General features: G+C 42.8%; 1 protein-coding gene across 1 annotated transcript; it reads right to left on the minus strand.

Annotated features, from left to right (window-relative positions):
- Nucleotides 1-562: 562 nt before the first annotated feature.
- LOC118210689 (coiled-coil domain-containing protein 39-like) lies at nt 563-24,114 on the minus strand. The gene is made up of 19 exons (XM_035387071.1): nt 23,866-24,114; nt 23,516-23,638; nt 22,451-22,612; nt 22,051-22,143; nt 21,600-21,728; nt 21,164-21,355; nt 20,565-20,668; nt 19,746-19,878; nt 19,213-19,407; nt 18,722-18,886; nt 18,323-18,460; nt 17,936-18,144; nt 17,553-17,673; nt 17,296-17,407; nt 16,918-17,021; nt 16,459-16,587; nt 16,028-16,204; nt 15,616-15,707; nt 563-3,177 (listed from the first exon to the last, which is right to left on the minus strand). The coding sequence occupies exons 1-19, from the start codon at nt 23,908-23,910 to the stop codon at nt 2,664-2,666; spliced, it is 2,937 nt and encodes a 978-aa protein (XP_035242962.1). The 5' UTR covers nt 23,911-24,114; the 3' UTR covers nt 563-2,663.
- Between the last annotated feature and the right edge of the window lie 1,751 nt (nt 24,115-25,865).

Consider the following 25,865-nt stretch of genomic DNA (forward strand, 5'->3'; position numbering starts at 1 on the left):
ATCTTTACAAACCGGAGATAACAACATTCTTTTGTACACAATATTTCCGGTATGTATGCAATGGCGAAATGAACAATAGAGATATTTCCTTCTGAGAATTCCTAAGTAAACAATGGACATTCTGTCAAGGTTTCTCTAAGTCAGTATGTTTTGGGACTAAAAGGGACAATGAATTTTGTTCACTGGATTCTTGCCATGAAAAGCATATTGATTTTATCATGATGTGTGTTGTCTGTGAATTTCCAAAACGCAAAGAAGGCGAGGACCCCCAAAGCTTGTTTTGCCATTCCACAGGTTACAAAATAAGGAACTCTCTAAAACATTGGCATGGTAAAATAGTTTATCACTTTCACATGGTGTATTGTGTGACCAGACTGATAGAAAATTTCACGTAAAAAAACTCACCCCGCCCCGAATACAGTCCAGAGAGACTTAAGGGGTCAAAGAAAATATGTATTTTATACTGAACAATATTAAAGTCTAGAAGCAAATAAACAGTAACCACACAGGAAAACATGACTTTTTTTTGATTGGTGATTTAGAAATACTAATTTAAAATAATAATTAATAGAGTGCATTTAAAAAAAATCAATATTAATAATTACAGTAATGATTATGATGTTGATGATGATGAAAAATATAATCATATAATAATACATAATAAAGTAATTATTTAAAAAAATAAATATGGAAAGCCAGTGCCCTGCACTTCCTTTACTCTCCTAAGAGGATGGGGATTTTTTGGAGTTTTCTTACTCTCTCTTTAAAATTGTGTGTTGCTGCAGAGTACAGAGGCTGTCCTTTGTCTGTATTTGTCTGTAAAACATCTATATGTTCAGAAGACCTATTGATGCCCTCAGTGGCTAAAATAAAGGAGTTTCAATGAGTTTCTCTCTCTCTCTCTCTCTCTCTCTCTCTCTCTCTCTCTCTTTTGTTCCATGTTTCTATTATCTACAGACATACAGTCATTTCTGTAGACTATATTTTGAACCCAGGTGGTAGAGCCTTCATACCAGTCCTCTCCTACAGTATTTATCATTATGTAATCATTATTTAAAAAGAGAGAAATAGTACACGTGCTGATAGATACCTCATTGCCTCAGCTGGGCTGTGACCCCAAAGCTGTAATTTACCATTTGAAGTCAGGGCTCTTTTGAAGAGGGAGGGGTCAGGACCTGCCACGGCAACGGGAATAAAAGGATGGAAGAAATGATGGTGTTGCTCAGCAACCCTGGGTTTCCCAGTGTTTCGCCTAAGCATGGCCACCTCCGTTTTGAATGGCGACGCCATGCTCTGACATTGGAGGGGGCGGGGCTCTCCAAAAACAGCCAGCCTCACATCTCACGTTTCACATCTCACATTTGATCTCACATCTGATCCACTGAGCAGAACCCAAATAGGCTTCCACCATGACTGCGAATGTCCTGCAGATCCACTGGAAAGGGAGAGTTAGGGGTCTGTTAAAGTTGATTTGGTGAAACAGAATTTTTGTGACATTTTGAACACTCCATCTGTTGACCTTGAAGTTCACACTGGATGCTTTGCTACATTTTACACTCATCAAGAGATGTTTTGTTGTTGCTAGCCTTTGCTGGGTTGGCAGTGGGGAGCGGGTAGCATTATGAGAAGCTTAAGTATGTAATTGGCTACAGTATACAGGCTGTACATAATGGCCCTCTCAGTCACTAACCTGTAATGTTTTGCATCTGGATGTTAAGTTCAGTCCCATTACTGTTTTAAAATGATCACATTAAGTTTTAGTGTTTTCATATATACTAAGTGCCTGTGGGCATTTCTAACTGATGGGCTACTGAGCCAATTAAATAGCACCATCAGCTCCTCTGTCCCTTCTTGGCGATTGAGGCCTTTTCACTGAGTCCCGCCCTCATCTGATTGCTGAAGAGTGAGAGAATAGGGCTGATTCTGTTCTGCCTTCATAAGACTCAACTTGGCTTTGCTGAACCTCCCCAATAATAACAAGGATTCTGCTGCTACTCTCATCTACACAGCAACAACACCCCTCCTAAACAGCTGACAGGGGCTCCCTATAAAATTCAAATTCACTTTTATTGGCATGTTAAAAGTACAAGGCATTGTACTGAAAAGTATTTTTTTTAAAACAGCACGATCACTGACAGAAATAACTGTGAGTGCAATGGGTACGGGGAGGGAATTCTGTGAGGTTTATATCTGGCTGGGTTATCTTCTTAACAGGACATCCAGTGGACTTCACCAAGGAGATTTCACAGACATTATCCAATCATATTCTGCACAATGTCGATGATGTCATTAACTCAAATGGGGAACTACTGAGAAGTGCAACACCTTCATATGAGAAACATCTTCAGTAAATCTGAATTTGACCCACAGGTGGGCCTTAAAAGCCAGTCAGAGCTGACCCCATACTCAGACAATCTTCGGAGATAATTAGTGCACTAATTCTTATAGAGCAGGAAAGTGTAGAGGTCACTCAAAGAAACCAATATGTCACTGAAATGGAGATTAATTTAATATATCTCTGCATGTCTGTTTCATGTTATGAAATCAGCCTCTGTTGGGGTTGCTAGGCAGGTCAGTATTGCATACACATAACATTGCATTTAGGAACTTGACGTGCTAAAAATGACGTGCTTTACTGAGTAATTTAGACAGAGTCTAAATCTTTAGAATTTCGACAGAGCCTTAATGTTTACCATTCGTCTGACACTACCCCAGCGTGCAGCCAGGTATGGTGTCCAGACCAGGTCAATGGCCCTGCAGGGCACTGCATAACTGTAGTGATACGGGGGAGGAGGGTTTCGGTTGGTTGGATTCTCCCCGCATCGCATGGCGTCCGCAGTTTCCCCGCTCCAGCTGCGTATGCGGTGTTCTCCTGCAGCGCGGCGACCCCGCAGCTCAGCCGCATGTTCCGCAGGGAGAGGCGAGAAACACGCGCTGGTGTTTCTGAGGAGAGCCACGCGACGGTCTGTGACTGCGGCTGACATCACACACCAGGGGGGAGAGGGAGGAAGGTCAGACGAGGCTCGCTGCTGGTGGAGGGCAGCTCTACTCCCGCAGAGCCTCCTCCCTGCAGCTTCACGTCTTCCAGCAGGGGGACGCGGTCTCAGGCGCAAGTGATTGCGGGTCTCCTGACAGCCAAAATTACTCCCCAGGGTGAAGAGCAGAACAATGGAGGACCTGAAACAAAAGCGTGACATCGTCATGCCGACAACCAAAGAGCACATGGGCATATCAGAGTGTCTGGAAATGAAGATGCTACGTTCTCACAATGTTTCTGTAACGTTGTTCCTGTGTGTTTGTGGTCATGCAAACAAGACAGACAAGTACTGTAGATAGATAGACAACTTTATCGAGACAACATATTTTGACAACTATGTGACACAATATTTCTTGGTTGATTTACAGATTGTTAGTAAGGTGTGTAAGGATTTTTGTCTGGAATATATTAAATTTACAAACAACTCACCTAAATGAAGCTTCGGTGTCTGTCAGGATCTCACAAAACAGACCATACCATACTCACACTGTATCGGAGGCAGGCTCCCTGTCTAACTAAACTAAACAAACAGGCAATGTTAAGTAGTGATCCTTTCCAACTCAACAAATCGTTTTTAGCCCTTTCTGAGCTGTAGCTGGCTGATGCACTGTAAACACTTTCACTGGTGGTGGCTGTCTGAGCCACTGCCATTATGGGAGTTCATGCACATTTCCAAACAAAAGGAAACAAAAGAAATCCCCCAGCTGACAGAGGCTAGCAAATGACATCAAACAGAAACAGCTTCAGCAACACAATTCAGGAATGAAATAATTTTGTAAAAGAGCATTGCAATACCTTGGTTACCTCTCTTTCCAGACCTTGGCTGTGAGGTGCCAGTGCTATCCATTAACATAACTGTATTTGTATTTTTTGGGAAACACATATATAATTATTTGTATAACAATGTATAACAATTCAAACATTTTTGTTGCCAAAATTGACCCACCAACAACAAAACTTTAACGTTTGCAATTATATGTGTGGACAAATGCTGAATGTATGGCCTTTGCATGTTCTCCCTGTACCTGCGTGGGTTTTCTCCCACTTGCCAAAGACATGCATGTTTGGATACTTGGGAGGGGCATTCACTGGGCACTGCCACAAAACAGCATGCATGAACAGTCAACCTACCCTGTATAAATACAGGTTAATAAATAATACGTAAATAAAGACATTGCTTTTTCTCATTAAACACAATAGTTCATGTTCTGGTCATAGCTGAACGAACAGTTTGAATTCATTCCAATATTTCACCCCTTGAAATCCATTAGTAAGGATAGACAATTTTCTGATTAGGCTCATTTGCATTCACAAATGAAGTCTAATTAATTGAACTTGTTTACAGCTTTTCCTTTATGAGAAAAAGAGTAAAATGTTTTATTCTGAAAAAGCACTTAAGAAGAGGAGATGTGTTAATTCAGATTGCTTTTGCAGTGTTGTGAAAAGTCATTACTTTAATATTAGCCCACAGGCATGTCCGCATGTAAATGTCACCGGAACATTGTGACAAAGTCCTGACAATGTTTGTTTGCTGGAAAGGGTTCAGACATTTCAGGAGTGATGTTTATCTAGAACACACTGGTCTCAAGTAGATGCTGTGTCTGTCATCTCACACCAAGCCCCCACCTGCAGTAACAGCATGACCATTGTCATCCTAACAGAGTTTAGTGAGAGAGTTTATGTAACTGTGTGTGAGAGAGAGAGCAAGAAAGAGAGGAGAGTGTGCTTATGACAGTGTATGTGTTTATGAGTGTGTGTGTGTGTGTGTGTGTGTGTTTGTGTATTTTGTGGAAGTGAAATAATTCAGGCATGTGATTTTACGAACTGAATGTCGAGGCCTGGACAGAGAGAGAGAGGGAGAAAAAGAAAGTGTCTGAAGGGGAGGGAGAGAAAGAGGAGAGTGCATGAGTGAGAAGCAGAGAGACAGAGAGACATAATTGGTGGGAGCAGAGCAGAGCAGGAGGAAGCTCTTTGGTAAAGTCATATGGAGACCCAGTGACCATGGAGTAATAAGCAGATGTGCAGATTCTAATTATGTTACCAATTAATTCCCCCCTCATTTCAGTGCCACTGACTAATCTGTGCTCGCTTGATTTCATTTAACCTGTCTCTATGCTAATGAATTTGATTCTCTTCATTTTACACTTGATCTGGGGCATTCTGCAAGCATATGTAAGTGTGTGTGTGTGTGTGTGTGTGAGAGAGAGAGAGAGAGAGAGATTTCTTTTGTTTTTGTGTGTCTACATTGTTGCAGGCACGGCTCTTGCCTTTCCACTGTCCTAGGTGGGATTGCGGACCGGTGGGGGGGAGTTAGCGATTGCGGACCTGGAGGGGTGTCAATTATCATGGATGCCCCCCCCTCCCCCCCCCACCAACTTGGTCGCCTGTGTCTAGGACCAGCCCTGCATTTACGTATGTGCTTGTATTGACATATGTGCATATGTGAACATATAGTGACGGCACGACCATATTGTTTTGAAAATACTGAATATATTGCATTACACACAAAGAAACTACTCTGCATAAAATTTACATTGTTTGTTAAATATAGAGGCATTTATTATCTGTGCTACAGCTTAATAAAATAAAAAAATACAAATTTAATACAACAAATTTTTTTTCTCAGGATAATTGTGTGTGGAAATACTGAGTGGTATTTAAGATATTGATGTTATTTATGATACACTTCTGAAATTTTCCTTTTGACCAATATTTTACCTCACACATAAACACACACATACACATGCGCACATACACACACACTCACTCACTCACACACACACAGCTATGCAAATTCTGTATTATGAAAATGTCAAGAAGGATGATATTATGATGATGGTTATTATTATTATTATTATTATTATTATTACTATTATTATTATTATTATTATTATTATTATTATTAATTGTAGAGATGTGCAGTTAGAGGCAGGGAAGTACAAAAGTACATGCATATATTGTACTACTTAAAGGCAATAGGCAGAGAGGGCTCTCCCATGCTGAGGAACCATCACACCCAGGATGCTGACAAGCCTCAACAGCTGGGCTTCCTTTTGGGGCTGAACCCAGGCCTGAGCTTTTAACACAGCAAAAAAGCATAAAGAATGCTAATACTCACAATCACAGTACACATAGACTATTAACTCACACAACCAAAATGCACAGAATACTACATTTACCACCAAATACAAGCAGAATGCTAGAACTCTCAAAGAATAGACATTGAATGCAAACACTACCAGATTCAGAGAACCCTAGCATTCACAAAATACACACAGAATGCTAATACAGGGAGTCATGCAAAAATAAAGGTTGTTTATTTATGGCAAATAGAAATACTTGACTTAGTATTACAAATCCAATACTCAACACAAAAAATAGCCTAAACTAAATTTTTATGCATACATACATCACGCACAGCATTAAATATTAAGTGCTACATATTAAACATTAATGAATAGATATTCAATATTAAGCATTACGTGCTGATTGTTGAGATCTTATTAGTGCAGTATATGAGCACAATACGTATGAGAAAAGTGCATGCATGATCTTCACCACGGACACACTTTTTATTTCCTGTATTTCGACATACTTCTTATTTAGTGTACTTCTTATTAATTCAAATTTTTTCCTACTACACAGGTTATAGTTGGGTTTTGCAAGGCGGTTTCAGTATGGGGTAAAACAGTGGACGAGGTACAGCAGGAACCATTTTCTTAAGCCACTCAGCTTCTCTAATGTTCGTTTCAAAATGGAGGATGGGCCTTCATGTCATTATGCATTTTCCTTAAAATAGAAAGGAATCAGAGCTTTATTTTAGTGTGAGAGTGTGACATATAAATGGTGTGGTTAGTGTGTAATAGGTTCTATATATAGATTAGAATATATTCAAATCCTAATTGGAATATCACATACATTGTCAGTATTGTACTGATTTATATATATATATATATATATATATATATATATAAAACGGAGATCCTACCCTACCCTTATATCATCTGCAACCCCATTGTCAATTCGGGAGAATGCATCCATGTCATCCATGGTTCTCCTCCAAAACATGTGGTGTCACCAGCTGCTTCTTTACGCATTTCAGACGACAGCAAAGCTTGCATAGAGCAGAGCGAGGGAAGACCTTTCATATGCGGTTTTGACTGCAATCTATGAGTGCCTAAGCAACCAGCAGGGGTCACTAGATAGAACACGGAACCCTGGGAATCCCAGCATGCATTGAGCGAGAGGAAGGAATACACCCTGGGTAGGCCGCCAATCTATCGCAATATTATATGTTATGTTTTTACATTTAAATATTCTCTTGAAGTTGTGCTAATAAAAGGGTACACTCTTACTAATTCTGTGCAAACATTGGGTTTAAAATAAAAATCCTTTGCACGTTTAAAGACGCTTCACATGGAGGTTTGAATCCCCCATGTTCATCTCTGAAGAACTCTCTGTTACCTTGGGTAAGATTTCTGTAAATGGGTCAGTAACAATGCTTTCACAAATGCTGCTCTTGACATTCAAAGCCCTGTGCCTCGTGCTCTGAGAAGCTGTGACTTTTGTGGTTTGATGGTATGAATTCCTGGATTTTTCAGAATCCTCCAAAAAGGTATGTACCTTGTCTCATAAATCAAGCACCTGCAAAAGCAAATCATTCACACCTGTCAGCGAGGGGCCCCATCACTGGAACATTTACAGGACATGGAACACATGATTCCTGGGTATTGTAGTGCAGAGAGGACGTTCTAGAGACAGTCCACAACCCTGCTCCTGGAGAACTGCAGGGTTGGCTGGCTTTCATTGTTATTCACCATCAGGGCCCCCAGAAAACAGCTGTCTCCTTTAAGACACGCACAGCATACAAAGTGGGTTAGAGTCAAATACCCTCAGCAATTATTTCTACTCTATTTCAGATTCACACACAGCTGGGGGGGTACCTAAATCTAAACATAGATGTGTGTGAGTGTGTGCGTGTGAGAAAGAGAGAGAGAGCGAGAATGAGTGAGAGAGAGAGAGAGCGAGAGAGAGAGAGAGAGAGTGTGTGTGTGTGTGTGTGTGCGTGTGAGAATGAGTGAGAGAGAGAAAGTGAGTGTGAGCGTGTGGCGTGTGCACGAGTGTGTACGTGTGTGTAAGTAAGTGTGCTTGTGCATCCATGCGGAAAGCTCTTCTAACGCAGTCATGCTATATTCCACTTTGGTGGTGAATATAGTGAACCATTTACAGCATTGAAAGAGAAGAGAGGAGAGGAGAGAGCGGCAAACGAGAGCGAGGAGGGCAGAGGAGCAGGAGGGTGAGACAGAGAGTGAAGAGAGGATGAGGGAGGACAGAGGGAGGGGTAGGAGGGTAAGACAGAGAGTGAGGAGAGGATGAGGGAAGACAGGGAGGAGCAGGAGGGTGAGACAGAGGTTGAGGGAGGGCAGAGGGGGGTAGGAGGGTGAGATGGAGGGGCAGGATGGAGAGTGAAAGTAGGGGGGATAGAGGAAATGAGCAGACCATGCAGAACGCTAATGTGTAAAATGTCTGAGCTTCCCGTGGCTCTAAGCTGTAAATGGTAATATTAATCAGAGAGAAAGATCAAAGCTTCCCTTCTCAACCTGGACCAGGAGCTCCTCTTTGATGTCACATTCGCCTACAATATGTATGTGTGTATGCATGCATTTGTTGTGTGTGTGTGTGTGTGTGTGTGGAATATCACTTCTGTTTAACACATTATAATTCCAATCTACTTTAAACCACTGATAGTCTCAAGAACCTGTGACTAAGGCCGGTTGCGCACCTGCTGGTGTTCGCAATTAAAATGAGTTAAAAGCTGATGAGTGCAGAGCAGGCAGGGAGCTGTTCTGTGGCAGGGCTAATGTCTCCTCAGTTTTTTGTAATACTCCCTATCTCAGATGTTTTATTTAGAAGTCATTCTGTTAGATTAGTGGTTCTCAAACTGGATCCCATATTTACATTGGGCTTTCTGTCCAATATCGAAAAAGATTACATCAAACCAGGCCACTGAAACTAACCATTTGGTAGATAACAAAGAATTCAAAGACGAAGCAAATAACAACAAGTCAGACCCACACTGTGTTAACATGTTTAAGGAACAAATTATGAAAGAACTGTCTTGCAGATTCATCACACAGCTGCAGCAAAGCGATGACTCAGTGTTTTGTGTATGAAATCAGCTCCTTCTCTGTTCTCAACTTCACAGCTAGTAGAGCAAGGCTGTCAAACTGCACCATCCTGGAGACCAGATTCCCTTTAAAATTGCTACATGCAGCGCAAACCGTTACCACAAACTCTACAGAACAATGTACAGATGAGAGGCATTGCATGTCTGATGCCTTCTTACAGTGGGCATATATTAGCTGTTGTCCACAGCTATATCATAGATGCCAGTATGTTATCTATTGTCCAGTGCTGTGTCCTGAATCTGCTCTACATTATTCATTAGCATAGCCAGTTCCTGTCCTGAATACGTTATCCATTAGTGTAGTTTGTGCTGTGTTCTGATGCTGTGCTAACCACCCCTACCCTCAGTATCAGATCTACAGAGCTGAGTCTAGAATGTGCAGTCTGTACATTACAGTCTAGAGTGTTACATTTAGTAGAGATTGTTACATCCTATAAAGCGTGTTACATTCTGTGGAGCCTATTACATTCCAAAAGGACCTGTTCTCTCTTGATGAAACACTACTGGCATTATATATTTATAAATATATAAAATAAATGATACTATAAATATACTTTATTCTTTATTGAATTTCAAAATTATTACCAATGCAGAAAAACAACCTATCACAATTTTGGGTATTATTATAAAAAAGTCCAAAATAAATAAAATGCATCAATAAATTCCCCAGAAATAAATTTATAATACGGGAATTGTGCTGTCTTTTCACTTCATTTTTTGTAAATGTTTCCTGGTTTCACTGGTCCCTCGCATACAGGAAACATCATTGGATATTCAGATAATAGGACTGCAGTCACACTATTATGGAGAATGAAAGAAAGAGAAAGAGAGAGCACGAGAGAATGAGAGAGGGTGTGAATTATGGAATTAGAGATGAGAGTGATTTTTATCTGTCAGCACATAGATACAGGAAACATACACCATTGCAACGACAAGCACACAAGTCTAACCAGTGCTTTTAATAAATTTAATTTACTGTTGTAAACCCCTTTTTGGCAAGGTGTTGTTCTCCCAGTGACCTGAGTTCAGCATAGTGAACTGGTGCTGCCCCCCAGTGGACACAGTGTGACATGTGCTCAGGACCCAGTTTCCACGGAAACAGGGCAGCCAGCACCATTAGGATCTCTTGAGGAAGAGCGGGCAAACTACACTGTGTGGATTTACCATGGCCAGGACCATGTCTGAATCAGCACACTTGCCTACTACTAAGTATACGAGTTGTGTACAACCTGTATCCAACTTGTATGCTTAACAGTAGGCAGGTGTGTTGATTCGGACAAGGCTGAGAGCTCCATGACTATGAACCGGTCCCACCCCTTACTTTTTAGGAACCTTTTAAAACATGCATACATTCATTGAGATTAAAATCTCATTAGCAGGAGAAATGTGACCAAGAAGGAAGCATAAAATAAATAAAGACCACAATTAAATCACAAACTTAAATTTATCAGACTGGGTGCATTATCTGAGAAAAAGGTAAAAAAAAAAAATTAAAAATAAAAAATAATTAAAAATTTTTTAACTGAGGTATAGTGTTTGGTTGGACGTCCATTAGGCAGAGTGCTGTTGTCACTGCAAAACCTGTTGCAGGCTGCAATAACGGTTGCCTTCCTCTTCCGGTCAGTTCCAGTCTCCCCCTTATTGGATAAAACGCTATCACATGATTTAAACGTCAGTACACTGTCTTGCGCATGTGTGTGTACAAGTCATTGGTATTGTACACCACTGGATAAAAGCATCTGCCAAATGAAATGTAATGCAATATAATGAATAGTAAGCCCATAATACATCCTCAGAGTTTAGAGTTTGTGTAGCCTTTCAGAAAGCCAGAAGCCCTGGTTCACTTGCAGTGAGACACCTAGCAGAGGGGAGAGTCAGCCTCTGCATGTAGCTAGGACTACTCCTGCAAGTGAGCTATACAGGTGTACCAATGGAGCTCAAGGGCTCGTAAACCAGGCCCTAGGGGAGCCCCAGGGGTCATGGGTGACCCCAATAAAATGGGGGGTACCCCTTTGAAAGAATATCCTGTTTACAGACTTCCACAGTTTAGACTGTAGTACCTGTAGTTAAAATACTAGTAAAGTTAAACAAACACTGCACTGCAACCTGCAGTGGGGGTGGAATACAGCTGCCTGCAGTGAACTGCTTTATTGATGTGTGGGGGTCCTCAGCCACAAAGGGGAGTTTCAGGGGATGTTGAAATAATAAAATAAAAATAAATTGGGAAGCCCTGTTCTATACCTTGGTACATCTGTCTCTGTCTCGCTGCTCAGGGAACGTCTCTGATTGGCTGAGCTCGTCACCACCCCCAGTAAATATGAAGTGGTTTAAAGAATGACCCACATTTCTACACAGGTTCTCGAAGTAAGTAGAAAGCAAGCGTCAAGTTATTGAACATTATTCAGAAAATATTGCATGCCCTCACTTAGTTTTCATTATCTCCAGGAGCCCCTATTTTATGCATCTACCAAAATCCACAAGCTCCCATAAGGCTCCCCTTTAAAGCAATCTCAGCACCACACCTGCAGCCTGCTGCTTGTGAAAGCGATTGTTCCAAGCCAGCTTTGAGATCTACTTGCAGAAAGACTTTTTTATGTCATGTGTTGTGGAAGAGCTTTCTCTTTTAAAAGTATTCAAGGATGTCACTCCACAAGTTTCATATCAATTCTAGCAGTATTGTGGAGATAGAATTGGTTAACATAGAAGAAAAAAAAAAATAAGAAAAAACTTTTTACTGTAACCAAATTCAGTACCTTCCTGCCTTCGCAGGCTTTGTTTTCACCATATATTGTCAGTGGTGGTGTAGAAGAAGAAGAGGATGATGAAGAGAAAGACAGAGAGCAGATTGATGGAAAAAAATGGTAAAATATGTATCAGCATTTGATTCTTTTTGCAGAATTCTCACTAGCTCATACATGATCCGGTTAATCCCACTGTCCCTCTATTAGTATTTCACTGGGTGAAACCACCCAGTGGCTGGATCAGGGACCCTGGTTTGAGGCCCCCCAGAGCTGCTTATTTGTTTGGTTTGGATTGCCTTGGTGACACAGGCCTTGGAGGCAAGAATTTGACACAGTGACACACTTCCCTTTGACACGACACGTGCTCTTGCTGTTAATGACCCTGCACTTTGTTTCAAAGCTTTGCACAACTTCTCAGAACTCAATCGCTGAATTGGCCCATCACTGGCAGTTTTAAGTACAGATATCAACATAGCAGGCCTACAATAAATTGCCATACATTGATGTAACTAGCCAGGCTGTGAAATCTAATGTTCTGAAAATCTACACGCTACTGTACAGTACTGCCCTCAGGTCCAGAGTACACTGCTCAGACCACTACTCCACACTGCTGCCCTCGGGTCCAGAGTACACTGCTCAGACCACTAATCCACACTGCTGCCCTCGGGTCCTGAGTACACTGCTCAGACCACTAATCCACACTACTGCCCTCAGGTCCTGAGTACACTGCAGAGACCACTACTCCACACTACTGCCCTCAGGTCCTGAGTACACTGCACAGACCACTACTCTACACTGCTGCCCTTGGGTCCTGAGTCCAGTGCTCATATCACTGCTCCACACTACTGCCCTTGGGTCTAGAGTCATCTGCCCCAGTGATAAACACTCTGCCGTCCACCACTGATGGCTGGATGTCTGTTAGGTCCTGATTCACATATGAAAAGCCATTAATTGTAAGTGCCTGCTAGAACATGCTAAGCTTGTTAAACCTTGAAGTGATGAAATATACAAATGAATTTAGCATGTGTTGCACATCCCCACATGCACTAATACTTCAGTATGACCCAGAACTTTATAGTCTCAGGGGAAAATAAAACCATGGAAAATAATTAATGGATAATTCTTTATGTAAATGTCCAATTTGTTCTGTGAATTTCATAGATGTGTACAAACCCCAATGCAAATGGGGCAGTTGTGAAACTTTCCCAGCTCCTCTCTGCTTTCTGCTTCCAGCTGATCTGAGCAGAGGTGGCACGTTTATGGCTGCTGCATTAAATATTCATTAGCTTTCACATGTAAATGCCAAGTACACTTCATTCTTCATGCCTGGGCTTTTAAAGCTCTCTTTCTCCTTTATTCTGCGTCTCTGGCCTTCTGTGGGCTTTATGACGGCGTTTTAAAAAATCAATATTTTACAGAATTACACATAATGTACCACCAAGGCAGTATTTTATATAATATATAATGTGCACTCGGATGAAAAAGAGCTACAATTTATCCAAAATGTTTTTGACCAGTATCTCCCCAAATCAACTTTAGTCTTAATAAAAAAATTTACCTTATTACCTGGTATTAGAAAATCTACTGATCTTTCTCACCACTGTGGCAGCGACAGAACAGGCTCTCAACACTATACCCAGGCACTCAGACATTAGGTTTATTGTACCAAAACATGGACTTGGACGAATAAGCAGGCACATTCTTACATTCTGATGGTAAAATGATATCAAATATTATTAGGTATACATCCATCAGCAGTGAAAGCTGAGACAGAGCACATCACACATTTCAATATTTCATAAATAGATTTTAAACACTGGATTTTATTTAATGATAGCACACTCACAAATGACTCGCTACAGTGAATAAAAAACATGAATATAAGAGTTGCTCTTTGTAAAAAGCAATCTGGCACCCCCAGCAGTCAGCAAGCATGTATTGCAGTTTGTCATCAGATTGGAAGGAAGGAAGCAGGGTGGTTTTTTAACAGCACTGCCACCTTCTGTGAAGTGAGGGAACTTTAGTTCTCAAGAGTGTTTCTCACACCGGGCACTGATATTAACGCAATATTATTTGTCACAATAAAAGTACTGCTTTCCTGTACAGACATTGACGTATGTTACCTGTGCAATCAGTGTTGCTATTACTCACAGTCATTTATCATTCATTTGAGACTACACAAGCTTATTTTATCTTTAAAATCGTTATGCTAGCTGGGTGAGTGTGCCACTGTGCTGTGGTCCTGTGGCACAAAGAAAAATCTGAAAGCAGGTGTCATCCTGAGCAATCCACAACGTCTAGAGAGGGGCTAGAATTTCCTGCTTTTGCTGCTGCTCCTGCTGCTCTCATCACTCTGGCTGGAGCTGCCCCACCCAGAGTCATGCTGGTGATTGGTCAGCTGGCAGGGGCTCCCCTGAACCTGAACGGCTAGCTGTGTGTCTTGTGTCTGCTGCTCCAGGGACTTCGTGCTGCCCCTATCAGATAAATCCACTGCTGTTTAAGCTCATTTAAATAAGGCTAAAGGCCAAAGTAAAGGCCATCATCTCAAACTCCAGTTTGAGGGCTACAGTGTCGACTAGATTAACTCCAGTTCCAGAGGGGCGCAGTATCTGCTGGCTTTTGACTTTGTTAGCACTTCAGTACTTAATTTAAACAGCTGATTGGCTGAAAAGTCCACATAACTTTGTCCAAGGTCTACATTTGTTAATGATTGAAAGGAAACCCAACAACTTGTAGACGTGGCTGCCCTCCAGGACTGGAATACAAAATTCAACATTCATAAGCTTAAATAATTTTAGTTCTAAATGAAAGACTTTGTAACGAATCGACTTCAGTAAAACTTCAATCACTTAATTGAGGAGCCTTCTTGCAAACCAGAATTCTGACATAATTTAAGTTCATAAAAAGAGTGGAATTTCTATTGTATGGGAGAAAACTGAGGCCAAATGCTTTATTTAAAATATTTTAGCCCTTTTGAACGCAGGTAAAATTCCTGTAAATCTACTAACCATTTCAAAAAAATAACCCATACCAATATTCAGAACAAAAATGTTACACATCATTGTACTTTTTAGATGTAACATGCTCAGTAGAAAATTCTCAAGGATCTCAACAAGTGTTTTTCAAATATCTTCAAACAAGTTAAAGTATGTCATTGTATTATACTACATTATACAACACAGGTCCGTGTGGGACATGCACAGTTACAGATTAAAAGTAGGGCTTTGAAAAACCAATGAAAAACCAAGGACCTTCACAACCTTGAATTGCCCACATCAAAAACCAAGCATATCCAAGGTTCTCAATGACAAGTTTGAGGGCTGATATGACCAGAGACCCCATACAAAATGCCCCCAAACTATATGTCTTAGTTTAAATATTTTATAACATATTAGGTATCCAAATGCAAGATGGAAACTTTAATTGCACATGTGGACATAGGGTCTTTACCCAATATATACAACAGGCTGCTGTGCAGCGGCTATTTTGCACACTAGTACATTGCTAGTATTTCACCTGATATTATTTGCTGAAAAGGGAAAATGTTATTTTTAGTTGAATTTTGTCTGGGTCCCTCACAGAGCCCTTGGGGACTCTTGGGCCCCAGTTCAGTAGTCTGTGAGGTCCAGTGATACACCTGTCCTGCTTACCTGTCTGAAGAGTCCCAGCTGCGTGTAGACGCCGACTCTCCGCTCTGCTGGCTATCCCACCCCGAACTGGGCCTGTCCAGGGTTAGACCCCTCTGTGGGGAAAAGGCAAACACACTTAAACTCGCTCCATGTCTTTGTGCACTGATTCTCATAGTCTTCTTCCTGGATTACAGTTACCACATGCTGTCATTAATGATTAAAGAAACTCTTTCGTATTTCACACTTTTGTTTGGGAGCAAAAAGCCTGCTTTTTAGAAGGAACCTGAGGTGACTGCACCAGCTTCCTGTTTGCCTGATTAGCAGAAGTGTCAGATCTGAGGTCAGGGTGAGAGAGTTACCTCCAGATCAGATCTGGGGTCAATGTGAAAGAGATACCTCCTGAACTGACCTGGGGTCAGTATGATAGAGTTACCTCCATAAACAGTGCCTTCAGGACTGATCTGAGGTCAGGGTAATTGTCCATGACCTCTAGGAGCAACATCACTGCTGTCTCTGAGAACTCCTGTAGCTCATGCCAGTCCATGTCCTCCTCCTCGGTTTTGTCACTGTTTACCATCTCTGAACGGATGTTGGAGGCCAGTTCAGAGCACTGCAAACACAAGGAGAGAAGTGTGGTGAGGCACCAAACTCGAGTCAGGACTTAAGATAATCCACTGAGAGATTTACATCCACATCTACATTAAAGCCACTGCTGAGAACAAGCCACAGTAGTCTGAAGCTGCTACTTATATTGCCCGAAGTACAATAACGGCTCTGACTCTAATTGGCCAATAAGTCATTTTTGGACAGTCTTGTCCTCTTGACTTTTGTCTTCAGGTTTCAGTTTGAGGGGGTGGGGCTCACCAATTTGAGGGTCTGGCTCAGCTCCTCTTCCTGGGCGTGCATCTCAGAGCGCAGATCCTGGAGCAGAGAACGTTTCTGCAGAACCTCCCTCTCCTCATGGAGCAGTAAATCCAGAGACATGTTCATGCCCTGCCAGTTAGACCAGGGAAACATCTGACTGGTTACTGGCAGCCACATAAGGACAAACACTTGATAGGTCACAGCAAGCCACATATAGGCAAGCACCAGATTGGCTACTACATGGTGCTAGCAGGTGCTTAAAATGCAGCCTTGGATAAATGTGTGTTATTACTGTGGTCTTTAAAGGAAATACTATCACTTAAACTCACAATGACCATTCCATATGTATACCCAGTTAGAAGCAACATGAATGTATTTCACTATCAAGAGCAATATATAAATGAGCAAATAATTAAGTAAATTACTGAAACTGAACCCAGGGAATGTGTCTCATTGTACCTTAATACGCTTTTTGAGCTCCTTCACATGGCTGGCCTTTTGGGTATGTTTGTCCTGCATCACACAAAGTGTCTGCTCCAGAGTCTTCCTCTCTTCACACTTTCCTGCAGAACAGGCCCCAAAGGTCAACCCCACCCCTAATCAATTGTACCCTGTTCTACACACCCCATACCCTGTTCTACACACCCGGTACCCTGTTCTACATGCCCTGTATCCCATTCACACCCCTTATCCCATTCTACACAGCCAGTACCGCTTTCTAGTAGTAACACTGGCTAATGGGGGCAGGGCAATTGCACTCTTGGCATGAGTAACGCTGGTCGACAGGTTTGTGAAACGCTCTGGTTTTGGGGGGAGTGCAGGGCAATTCGTTGTAACCTCTGACTGCGGACAGCTTGTTCTTCAGGTCCATGACCTCCCTCTGCTTCGTGGCCTGCTTCCTGTTTAGTTCCTCTTTCTTCAGCTTCAGTTCCTCTCTCTGCCTCTTCACCTACAGAGCCAGGAGAGTGACAGACATCTAACAGTGATTGAGCGACAGACACAGAGTAATCTTTCAGGACCTAAAAATGTCTCACAGTTTCACAGAGGCACATGGTAACATTCCAGAATTTTCTGCAGCAGGAGAATGCACTCACCTCATCTTGATACTGCTGCAGAGAGACTTCCTCTCCCTCCAGGCATACGGTGAACACAGCGATGGCCTCGTGCTTTTTCTGCAGCTTCTGAGCTTTACATCGCTGCCTGTTCCACTCAGCCCTGCAAATAGGACCAACAGAGTGCACTTCACACCCAAGAGAACTGTTTGAATCGCAGTCATACATCACTTCTTGCAGTTCCCCACTGTAAACACGAAGTAACACACTGGTTTAGAGAGACTTGCATTTTGCATTTTGTCATATCACAAGAGCACCTTGACTGTATCTTTCTCAGAGCCCTAATTGGCTAAGGTGGGTGAATGAAATGGTCTGATTGGTTGAGGTGAGTGACAGGAGGGCTGCTGTTGGCTATGCCAGTTTACCTGGTCTTCTGACATCCCTGGGTTACTTGTTTAATTTGCCTCTGGACCGCCTCCTTCTGAAGGTGGAGCTCTGCCTCCTTCCCCTTAAACTCCGCCTCTAGTAGCAACCTCTGCTTTTCTAGGGAGACAATCCTGTCCTTCTTGCTCTGAAGCCTGTCATTGGCCTGCTTCACTTCCAGCTTCAGCAGGTTCTCCTTCACCATAAACTCCTGCCATGAGATGACAAAAGACCACTTCATCTCTTCAGGAGCCGGTAAAATTTTAACTCCGGCAGATCTCTGAGAAATTTCAACTGAACAGAACAAAATAATACTCATCATATGCAAGATGAATTTTATTCTGGGGCAGCCATTTTAAACTCTTTTCCACTTTGTGGGCATCACTCACCAGTCTCTCCCCTGTGATCTCACTGAGCTCCCTCTCAGTGGCTGCAGTGATCAGCTCCAGATCCTCCACTTTACAGCTCAGGCTCTTTCTCTCCGATGCCAGCTTCTCTGCGTCTCGCTTCGCGAGGCGAAGTTCCCCCTGCAGTGCAGGAAACATGCCTAAAATGCATCCATGGTGAAACAAAAACAGAGCCCTCAATCTGAAGTCAACCTGGATTCAGCCAGAATGTGTCCTCAACATTCTGTGCACTAATGTATTGCTGCATTGCAGCCTGTGATGGGCATTTCATGAAGACCGACTCGTTAATGAGGTGGGATCCTCAACCAATGGAAGGTCATATTAGGGGCCCTTTAGATAAGAAGTTTGGGAGAGCTTGCAGAAACCCCTTGTCTCTGGTACCTCCAGTTTCTGCTGCTCCCCATGCTGAAAGCAGAGGGTCCTCTTCCTCTCCTCCATGTACATGGAGACCTGTGCTGCCTCCTCCTTCAAGAGCTCCACCAGCTTCCTGCCCTCTCCTGCACTCAGCTCCTGCATCCTCCTCTCCAGCAGCTCCATATGGGAGTCCTGTGGCAGAGTAAAGCTCACAGAGTAAGCAGTAAGCCCTACACACACACACACACACAATCATACACACGCATGCACACACAAGCACACATGCACACACACACATACACACACACACATACACGCGCACACACACACACGTCCACTCACATCTCTCTCTCACACACACACACACACACACTGTCCTACCGAACACACAACCCTTGACCCCCCAGGACACTGCCCTACTGCTCACAGAACCCCTCACCCCCCAGAAAGCTGTCTTACTAGAAGCACAGATTTGAATGTACCAGTGAAAACAGTTGTGAGCATGTCGAGTGTCTTGCCTGCTTGTACACAGCCTCCTTTTTCCTGATGAGGATCCTTTCTATCTCTTGCTGCTGGCGGCTCATTGTGGAGAGAGCGCTACGCCCAGCCGAAACCTCCGCCTGCTGCTCTTTCTCCTCCCGTTTCAGGGCCTGCAGCTGCTCTGCCTTCCGAGCGAGCACCTCCTGGTGCCCATAAAACCTGGCATCAGCATCCTGCCAAATGAATGACATCAAACCATCTATGACATCAATAAGTGACACTCTTCATGCCATACAATGGTTTGTTTTCTGTGGAGGGCACACCGAGAACCCAGGCACAGTAACTGATCATTAACATTCTTAAAGCAATACCAAGCTCTGTGTGTGTTCCAGACCTACAAATTCTAAAAACAACAGACCTTAGATTCTTGTAAAATTTGAAAAGCATCAGATTGCTTAAAATTATTACCAAAACATGTCACTAACTACAATCATATGAAGAATTTTGTTCTGAACATGGGTAAAAAATGTGCAGGATATTTACTGGTGCCATGATTTCAGCAGAGACTTACCTTGCTGGCTTTCTCCTCCTTCTTCACCTCCTGCTCTGCCTGCTCTGCCTCCTCCTTTGCTCTGACCACCACCTCCATCTCAGTTTTTAGCTCCTCCTCTAGGGCAGCACTGTGGAGCCTGGCCTTTTCCAGCCTGCACGCAATCACCACTGTGTGTCTCCAGACCCTCACACTACCATATTCTCAGTGTTAAGTTAATCTAACAGAGTGTTTGTGAGACCAACAGTGACCACAACAGTACTTCTCAAGTTAGTACTCAATCGGAGATGATTTTACACTGAACATTTTGTGGTGTATAATGTCATCTGTTTCTCATAAGAGGAGCATTAACAGTGGTGGAACAATGGTGCGGAACAATGATTGGGCTAATGATTGGAAAAGTCTGATTGACAGAGGGATTATTGTTTGTTAAGCTATACCCATTGTTGTCTTGTTTAAATGACCCTTAAGCGAGTCAATAAAGCTCATCTGAATGGCATTGATACCCAGGCGCAGTGCTGTGGGTGGGCCTAACAGCCCTGGGCCCATACGGGTCTCATGCATCCAGCTCAGCCATGGGGTCCTTTCGAACAAAATGTTCTGTTTTGTTTTGAATATACGGCACCTATACAGTCAAAGGTTCAGAACTTAGTTGATCCATGTTACGATATGCCCAGCTGTGAATATTTTCCTAACGCAACTATTCCACGTCTGTACGTGGAATGTCACCAAGAGATAGTCAGGAACATTCAAAACGTTAATTATTTTTTGCCACAACAAGGTACTTATGGTCTAGTCGTACTTCAGAAGTTTTGTCAGAAACTAAGTAGGAGTGTCTACCTGTTCTTGTTGGCGTGCACATTTGTTGTCAGCTCAGCCAGGAGGGATTGCGCCATCTTCACCTCTGCGTTGGTCCGGTCAACGGCACACTTGAGGACCTTACACTGAACAAACCAGCAGCAATTACATGCTCATTCATAGGAGATCTGATGTTTCTGCTTAACCATAATTATTCCATAGACAGATAAATATTTCCAACATCTAACGTTGTATACACATTTTCCAAAAAACACCATGCAGAAAAAAAATTCACATGTGTAACCTAAAAACTCACTGGGTCCTTGGACTTAGATGTTTCTATGGTTACGTTTACACGTGGAAAATCCACTGCTATTTCCACACATCAGAACCCAGATTACCATCAAGATATTCTTCTACTGCCATCAAAATGTATGCATGCAACTAGCCAACCAAAGGATTATGGTGACATTTGAACCCTCCTCCAAAACATAACCCCACACCCTGTTATTAGTGTGTTAGTTTAGCATAGATGCAGTATGAGCCGGTGGGTTTTCTACACATGGGAGCAGAGAGACAGTGGCTGTGCTGTCCCAGGCGGTAATGTGGAAATGCAGGGGATGGACCGGCTGCCAGCTGACCTCACCATACAGCACAGTGCTTCGGCTCTCCTGCTCTCCAGACCCCCACTTCATCTCAGCCGCCTGCCGGCTCACAGTCTCCACCCACCGGCCAGCCTCCGCGTTCCTCCGCCACAAGCTGTCCAGAGTCTCCCTCACCATCTTTACTGCCTCTCCCCTCTCCTTTACCTCCTCCTTCACCAAAGACAGAGACTGAAAAACAAAGGGAGTTAGCCCCCCTGTGGATAGCCACATAAATATACCAGTTCCAGGCACAATGTTTAAAAGTTATGGGTAAAGACTTCAGATACATAAACTCTAAAGCTTCACCAAAAATAAGTTGGGAGGGGTGGTTCATCCTGTAGTCTAAGCCAAGGTCTTTATTATGTGTGCCTGATCTGCGCAAGTGCCTTGCATGCCATTCACACTAACAGGCCTAAAACCCCTTGCTGGTTACCATGATACACAGGTCCATGTCCTGATGCCTCTTGGTCATGTGACTGACACTGGTCTGCCAGTGCCTGGTCAGTTCCTCCCTCTCTTTGCACAACTGGCAAATAGCCTCCTCCGTCCTCTCCCACTCCAGCTGTTCTCCAGAAAAACACAGCAAATGTCTAATGATCAATCACAAGGCAGGTACACTCAAGGGAATGTGCAGAAGCGTGGTACAGTGGTTAGGGAACTGGGCTGGGTAACTCGAAAGTTGTCCATGCAATGCTCAGGTGGAGTGCTACCACTGTACCACTGAGTAAGGTACTTGCTTCAGTAAATATGAAGCTACAAAAATTGATTGTATGTAAAATTGTCAAATGGCAAAGTTCTGGATATGAGCATCTGTTAAAAGCATAAATGTACATGCAGATATGAATGGCTGTCTAGAGACCACAAGGGAATCGTCCGCTCGTTACCTCTGCAGTAGCTGTTCTCTCCCAGTCCTCATCCATGGCCTCATGTCTCTGCCTGGCCTCAATGTTCTGCTTTTCCATTCTCAGGAGGAGGTCCTGCAGCAGCAGTCAGGGGGGAGACAGGTGTTCAGTACTATCCCTGCTCCATCTCAGAACCGACCCCATGAGCATGTCACTGAAGTTTTTTTAAATAAACATTTTATTGACTAAAACACAGGAACGTACAAAAGAAGTCCGATGTTCATTTTAAATCTGTCAGCAACCTGCTAGAATTTCACTGGTGTCAAAGGAGATAATATTTCTCCTAATTTATTGGCCGGGATCTGGAGCGGCCACTGTGACCAAAACCAGAACCCCAAAAACAATGGTTGTGTCCCAGACTCCATCAGGTCAAGAGTCTAACATTGACGGTCCTGCATTCGTCCTCCTGCATGCACTTCATCAGGACGGCGTGGTCTTCCTCTCCTCGGACGGCGTCCTGCCGCAGGGACTCTAGCACCTCCTGGCCCTGCGCCTGCTCCCGCTCCAGCTCCTTTACCTTTTGGGCCGCTCTCAGGACGGCCCTCTGTGAGGAAACGTGGGGGATTCAGGCCCTGTACCAGCACCCCCTTCCTGGAGGGCCGTTTTTGCTCCATTACATTCTACATTACATTACAGACATTTAGAAGATGCTCTTATCTAGAGCGACTTACACAATGTTTTGCATTTTTTTACGCAGTATCCATTTATACAGCTCATTACTGAAGCAATTCAAGTTAAGTACCTTCCTCAAGGGTACAACGGCAGCACACACTGCCATTCTAGTTTCTGGTTTTTGTTTCCACCAGTTATCCTATCTCAACCAAGTAATTAACCCCATAGACTAAGGCCGGATTAGGCCATAGTAAAAACATTAAATAATAACATGAATAATATAGGACAAAAGAACAGCCTACAGCTGCCATTCATGAGCTTATATTATGAAGGAACCTATATTGTCAGAGCACAAATAGGTATAAAATCCAGACAGATATGACCTTCCACAAACCAATTTCTCCACCCGTGCACTGTACAGTACATCATTGTGACTGAAACTGCCATATTTGCATCTGCAATTTATAACCACTGCACAAATTCCCAAACAAACCCATGATTAAAAATCTTACAGGTGAATAATGTTATTTTATATAAATGCTTTGAGAGAACCATCGACCCTGCATCGATCGTGCCTGTTGGTTTTGTGTTGTAAGAATTAATACGAATATAAAATAGCAATAAAATTTTTATTTTCAGTTCGAGATAAGATTCCAGCCCTGGTCCTACCGATCATCAAATGAGTACCGTTAGCCTAACGACTGTGAAGCCAAACGACAGCCGACCTTATCCATGCAAAGAAACTTCCATTCTCCCAGAACAGAGTGGCATTTTGTTACCAATTTTAACAAAAACATATGCACTATTTGTGCGGTGAATGCGGGTGAGAATTAACCTTCTGTTCCTCCCTCTGCTTCCCCAGTCTTTCCGTTTCCACCTCCAGCTGCGCGATGTCCTGCTTCAGGCGGCCCATCTCACGCTCAGCGAGGGATTTCATGCGCAACTCTGACTCAGTCGTCTGCCGGAACGACCAACGAGCAACGCACGCACATACACGCACACACGCACACACACACACACAGCGGATGTTATTTCTAACAACTGTTATGAGACATGACTTCCCTAGGTGTGAAAAGGTCGCAACTTGACAAGTTGACAAACATGACATTCCCATGTCTCACTTATATGAGAGAAACACAGTTGTATAATATAGCCTAATACCTGTTAAAAACTGTATGGAATTACCTGAGTGCGGGTTATCTCATCCTTTAGGTTCTTGAATTGAACCATGTTTATGGCTTGCTCGTGCTCGACGATTTTTGTCTCCAGCTTGAGATTTTTCGTTCTCCTTCGTTTGAATCATAAATGCACAATACTGTATTTTGAGGTAGTTACGTCACTGAATACACGCCATTCTTTGTGGAATGGTGTATTCAGTGACGTAAAAGAGGACATCGAAATCGGAGTTCTGTTACACCATAATATGAGAATTACCAGAATTTTCCAGTACGAAGAAATTTAGACTACTGATCACATCTTTATTTTGCGATGATGTCATTGTTACTCAGTTTTGCATTATATACTGGGGCCAGTATTTATTTATTTATTTATTATTTATTTATAATTTGTTTGTTTATTTATTTTTAATTCTCTTATGATATCAGTAATGGGATTATTAGATTAAAACTTGAAATCAGGTTTTTTTCAAAGATTAAAAAAAAAATTAAATCACTGAAAAATAAAATTCTTCCTTTAATCAAGTTTGAATGTTTGTTATGTTTTTTAAAACTTCAAGGTAGGGATTATGATAGTTCTGGTGCCAAAAATCAAGATAATCTTGATCCTACTGAAAGGGTGGCTTTAGAAAGGTGAATGGCTCTATGCAACCCAGTGGTAACAAACTGTTCCTGGAGATCTGGTCGGTATATGTATATGTATGTATGATAGGCATGTGTATTATTTTCATGTCTCGGTGCTGCAGCATCTCTGTTGAGCCAAATACAAATTTCTGTTTCTAATGGACAATACAACTTTTAAATATTATAATCACACTATAAAGTAGTAAAGGTATAAAATAAAACTGCAGAGCCCTAGCAATTCACAAATGCCTCAATATGTCAACGACAAGTGTTTATCTGTGGGGGTTTCTTTGAATTATTTCGAAGATATTATCCTACTTCAGGATTTTTATATCATTGTCAGGCTCTGGGCATTGCAGCATGCAGCTGCTGGTGATGAGGTTTGCATCTCCCACAATTTGCACATTCATGCTGTGCTACCCCTTCCTGGTCACAAACTCCTGTTCCCTCTCAGTGGGGGCCTGGATGTGGACATGGGTGCCGTCTATTACCAAAATATTATTTGCCAGTTTCCCCAAATAAAAAACCTGCGCTTGATTGGCTTTGTGTGTTCTTGATTGAATGGAAAAAGAACACAATGAAAAGGCTGGAGAAGGAAACTGTATCCTTAGCCATCTCCATCAACAACACCACAGTGAATCCTCCCCAGACCACCAGGAATCACAGTGTGACTTGAAACAGTCCACTCAGTGTCTTATATGGTCTACATTACGGCCATAATGCAATCCTGCAGATCCTTGCACATCATCTGCTGAATCAGACCCTTCCTCACCAGGGATGCTACCCAGCTCCTGGTTCAAGCTCGTCATCTCCTAACTAGACTACTGCAACTTGCTCCTTCCACAGCACTCTCACCAGCCTCTTGAGCTTATCCAGAATGCCGCAGCCCACTTGAATTTCAACCTCTCCAAAATTTATCATCACCCCCCCTCCTGTGTTCCCTCCATTGGCTCACATCAAATTCTGGTGTTGCGTAGAAGGCTACGAAAGGAGCTGCACCCCCTCCCTGCAGCAACCTGGTCATGGCTCCTCCTGGCCTCGACTCCTCTCCCTAATGGCCCCCTAATGGTGGAACTACCTACCCACCTCAGCAAGGATAGCAGAGTCCCTCCCTACCGTCTGGCATAACCTGACGACCCTTCTACTCTGGAAATACCTCTTCACCTCACCTCCACTGATTCTGATTCCCCTCTTCCACATTTTTCTCAGGTTTGTGCAGCACAGTGGGGCAGTGGATAGCACTGTCGCTGCACAGCAATAAGGTCCTTGGTTTGAATCCCATTGCCAACAATGCTAATGCCACAGAAACTGGTTAGCTGAGTAGGATGAAGCAAGTCAAAAAACTACAGTGGAAGAATTTAAAGCAGAAGACCACCAAAGACCACT

This window comes from Anguilla anguilla, chromosome 13 (genome assembly GCF_013347855.1).
Source record: "Anguilla anguilla isolate fAngAng1 chromosome 13, fAngAng1.pri, whole genome shotgun sequence".
In the NCBI taxonomy this organism is placed as follows: domain Eukaryota; kingdom Metazoa; phylum Chordata; class Actinopteri; order Anguilliformes; family Anguillidae; genus Anguilla; species Anguilla anguilla.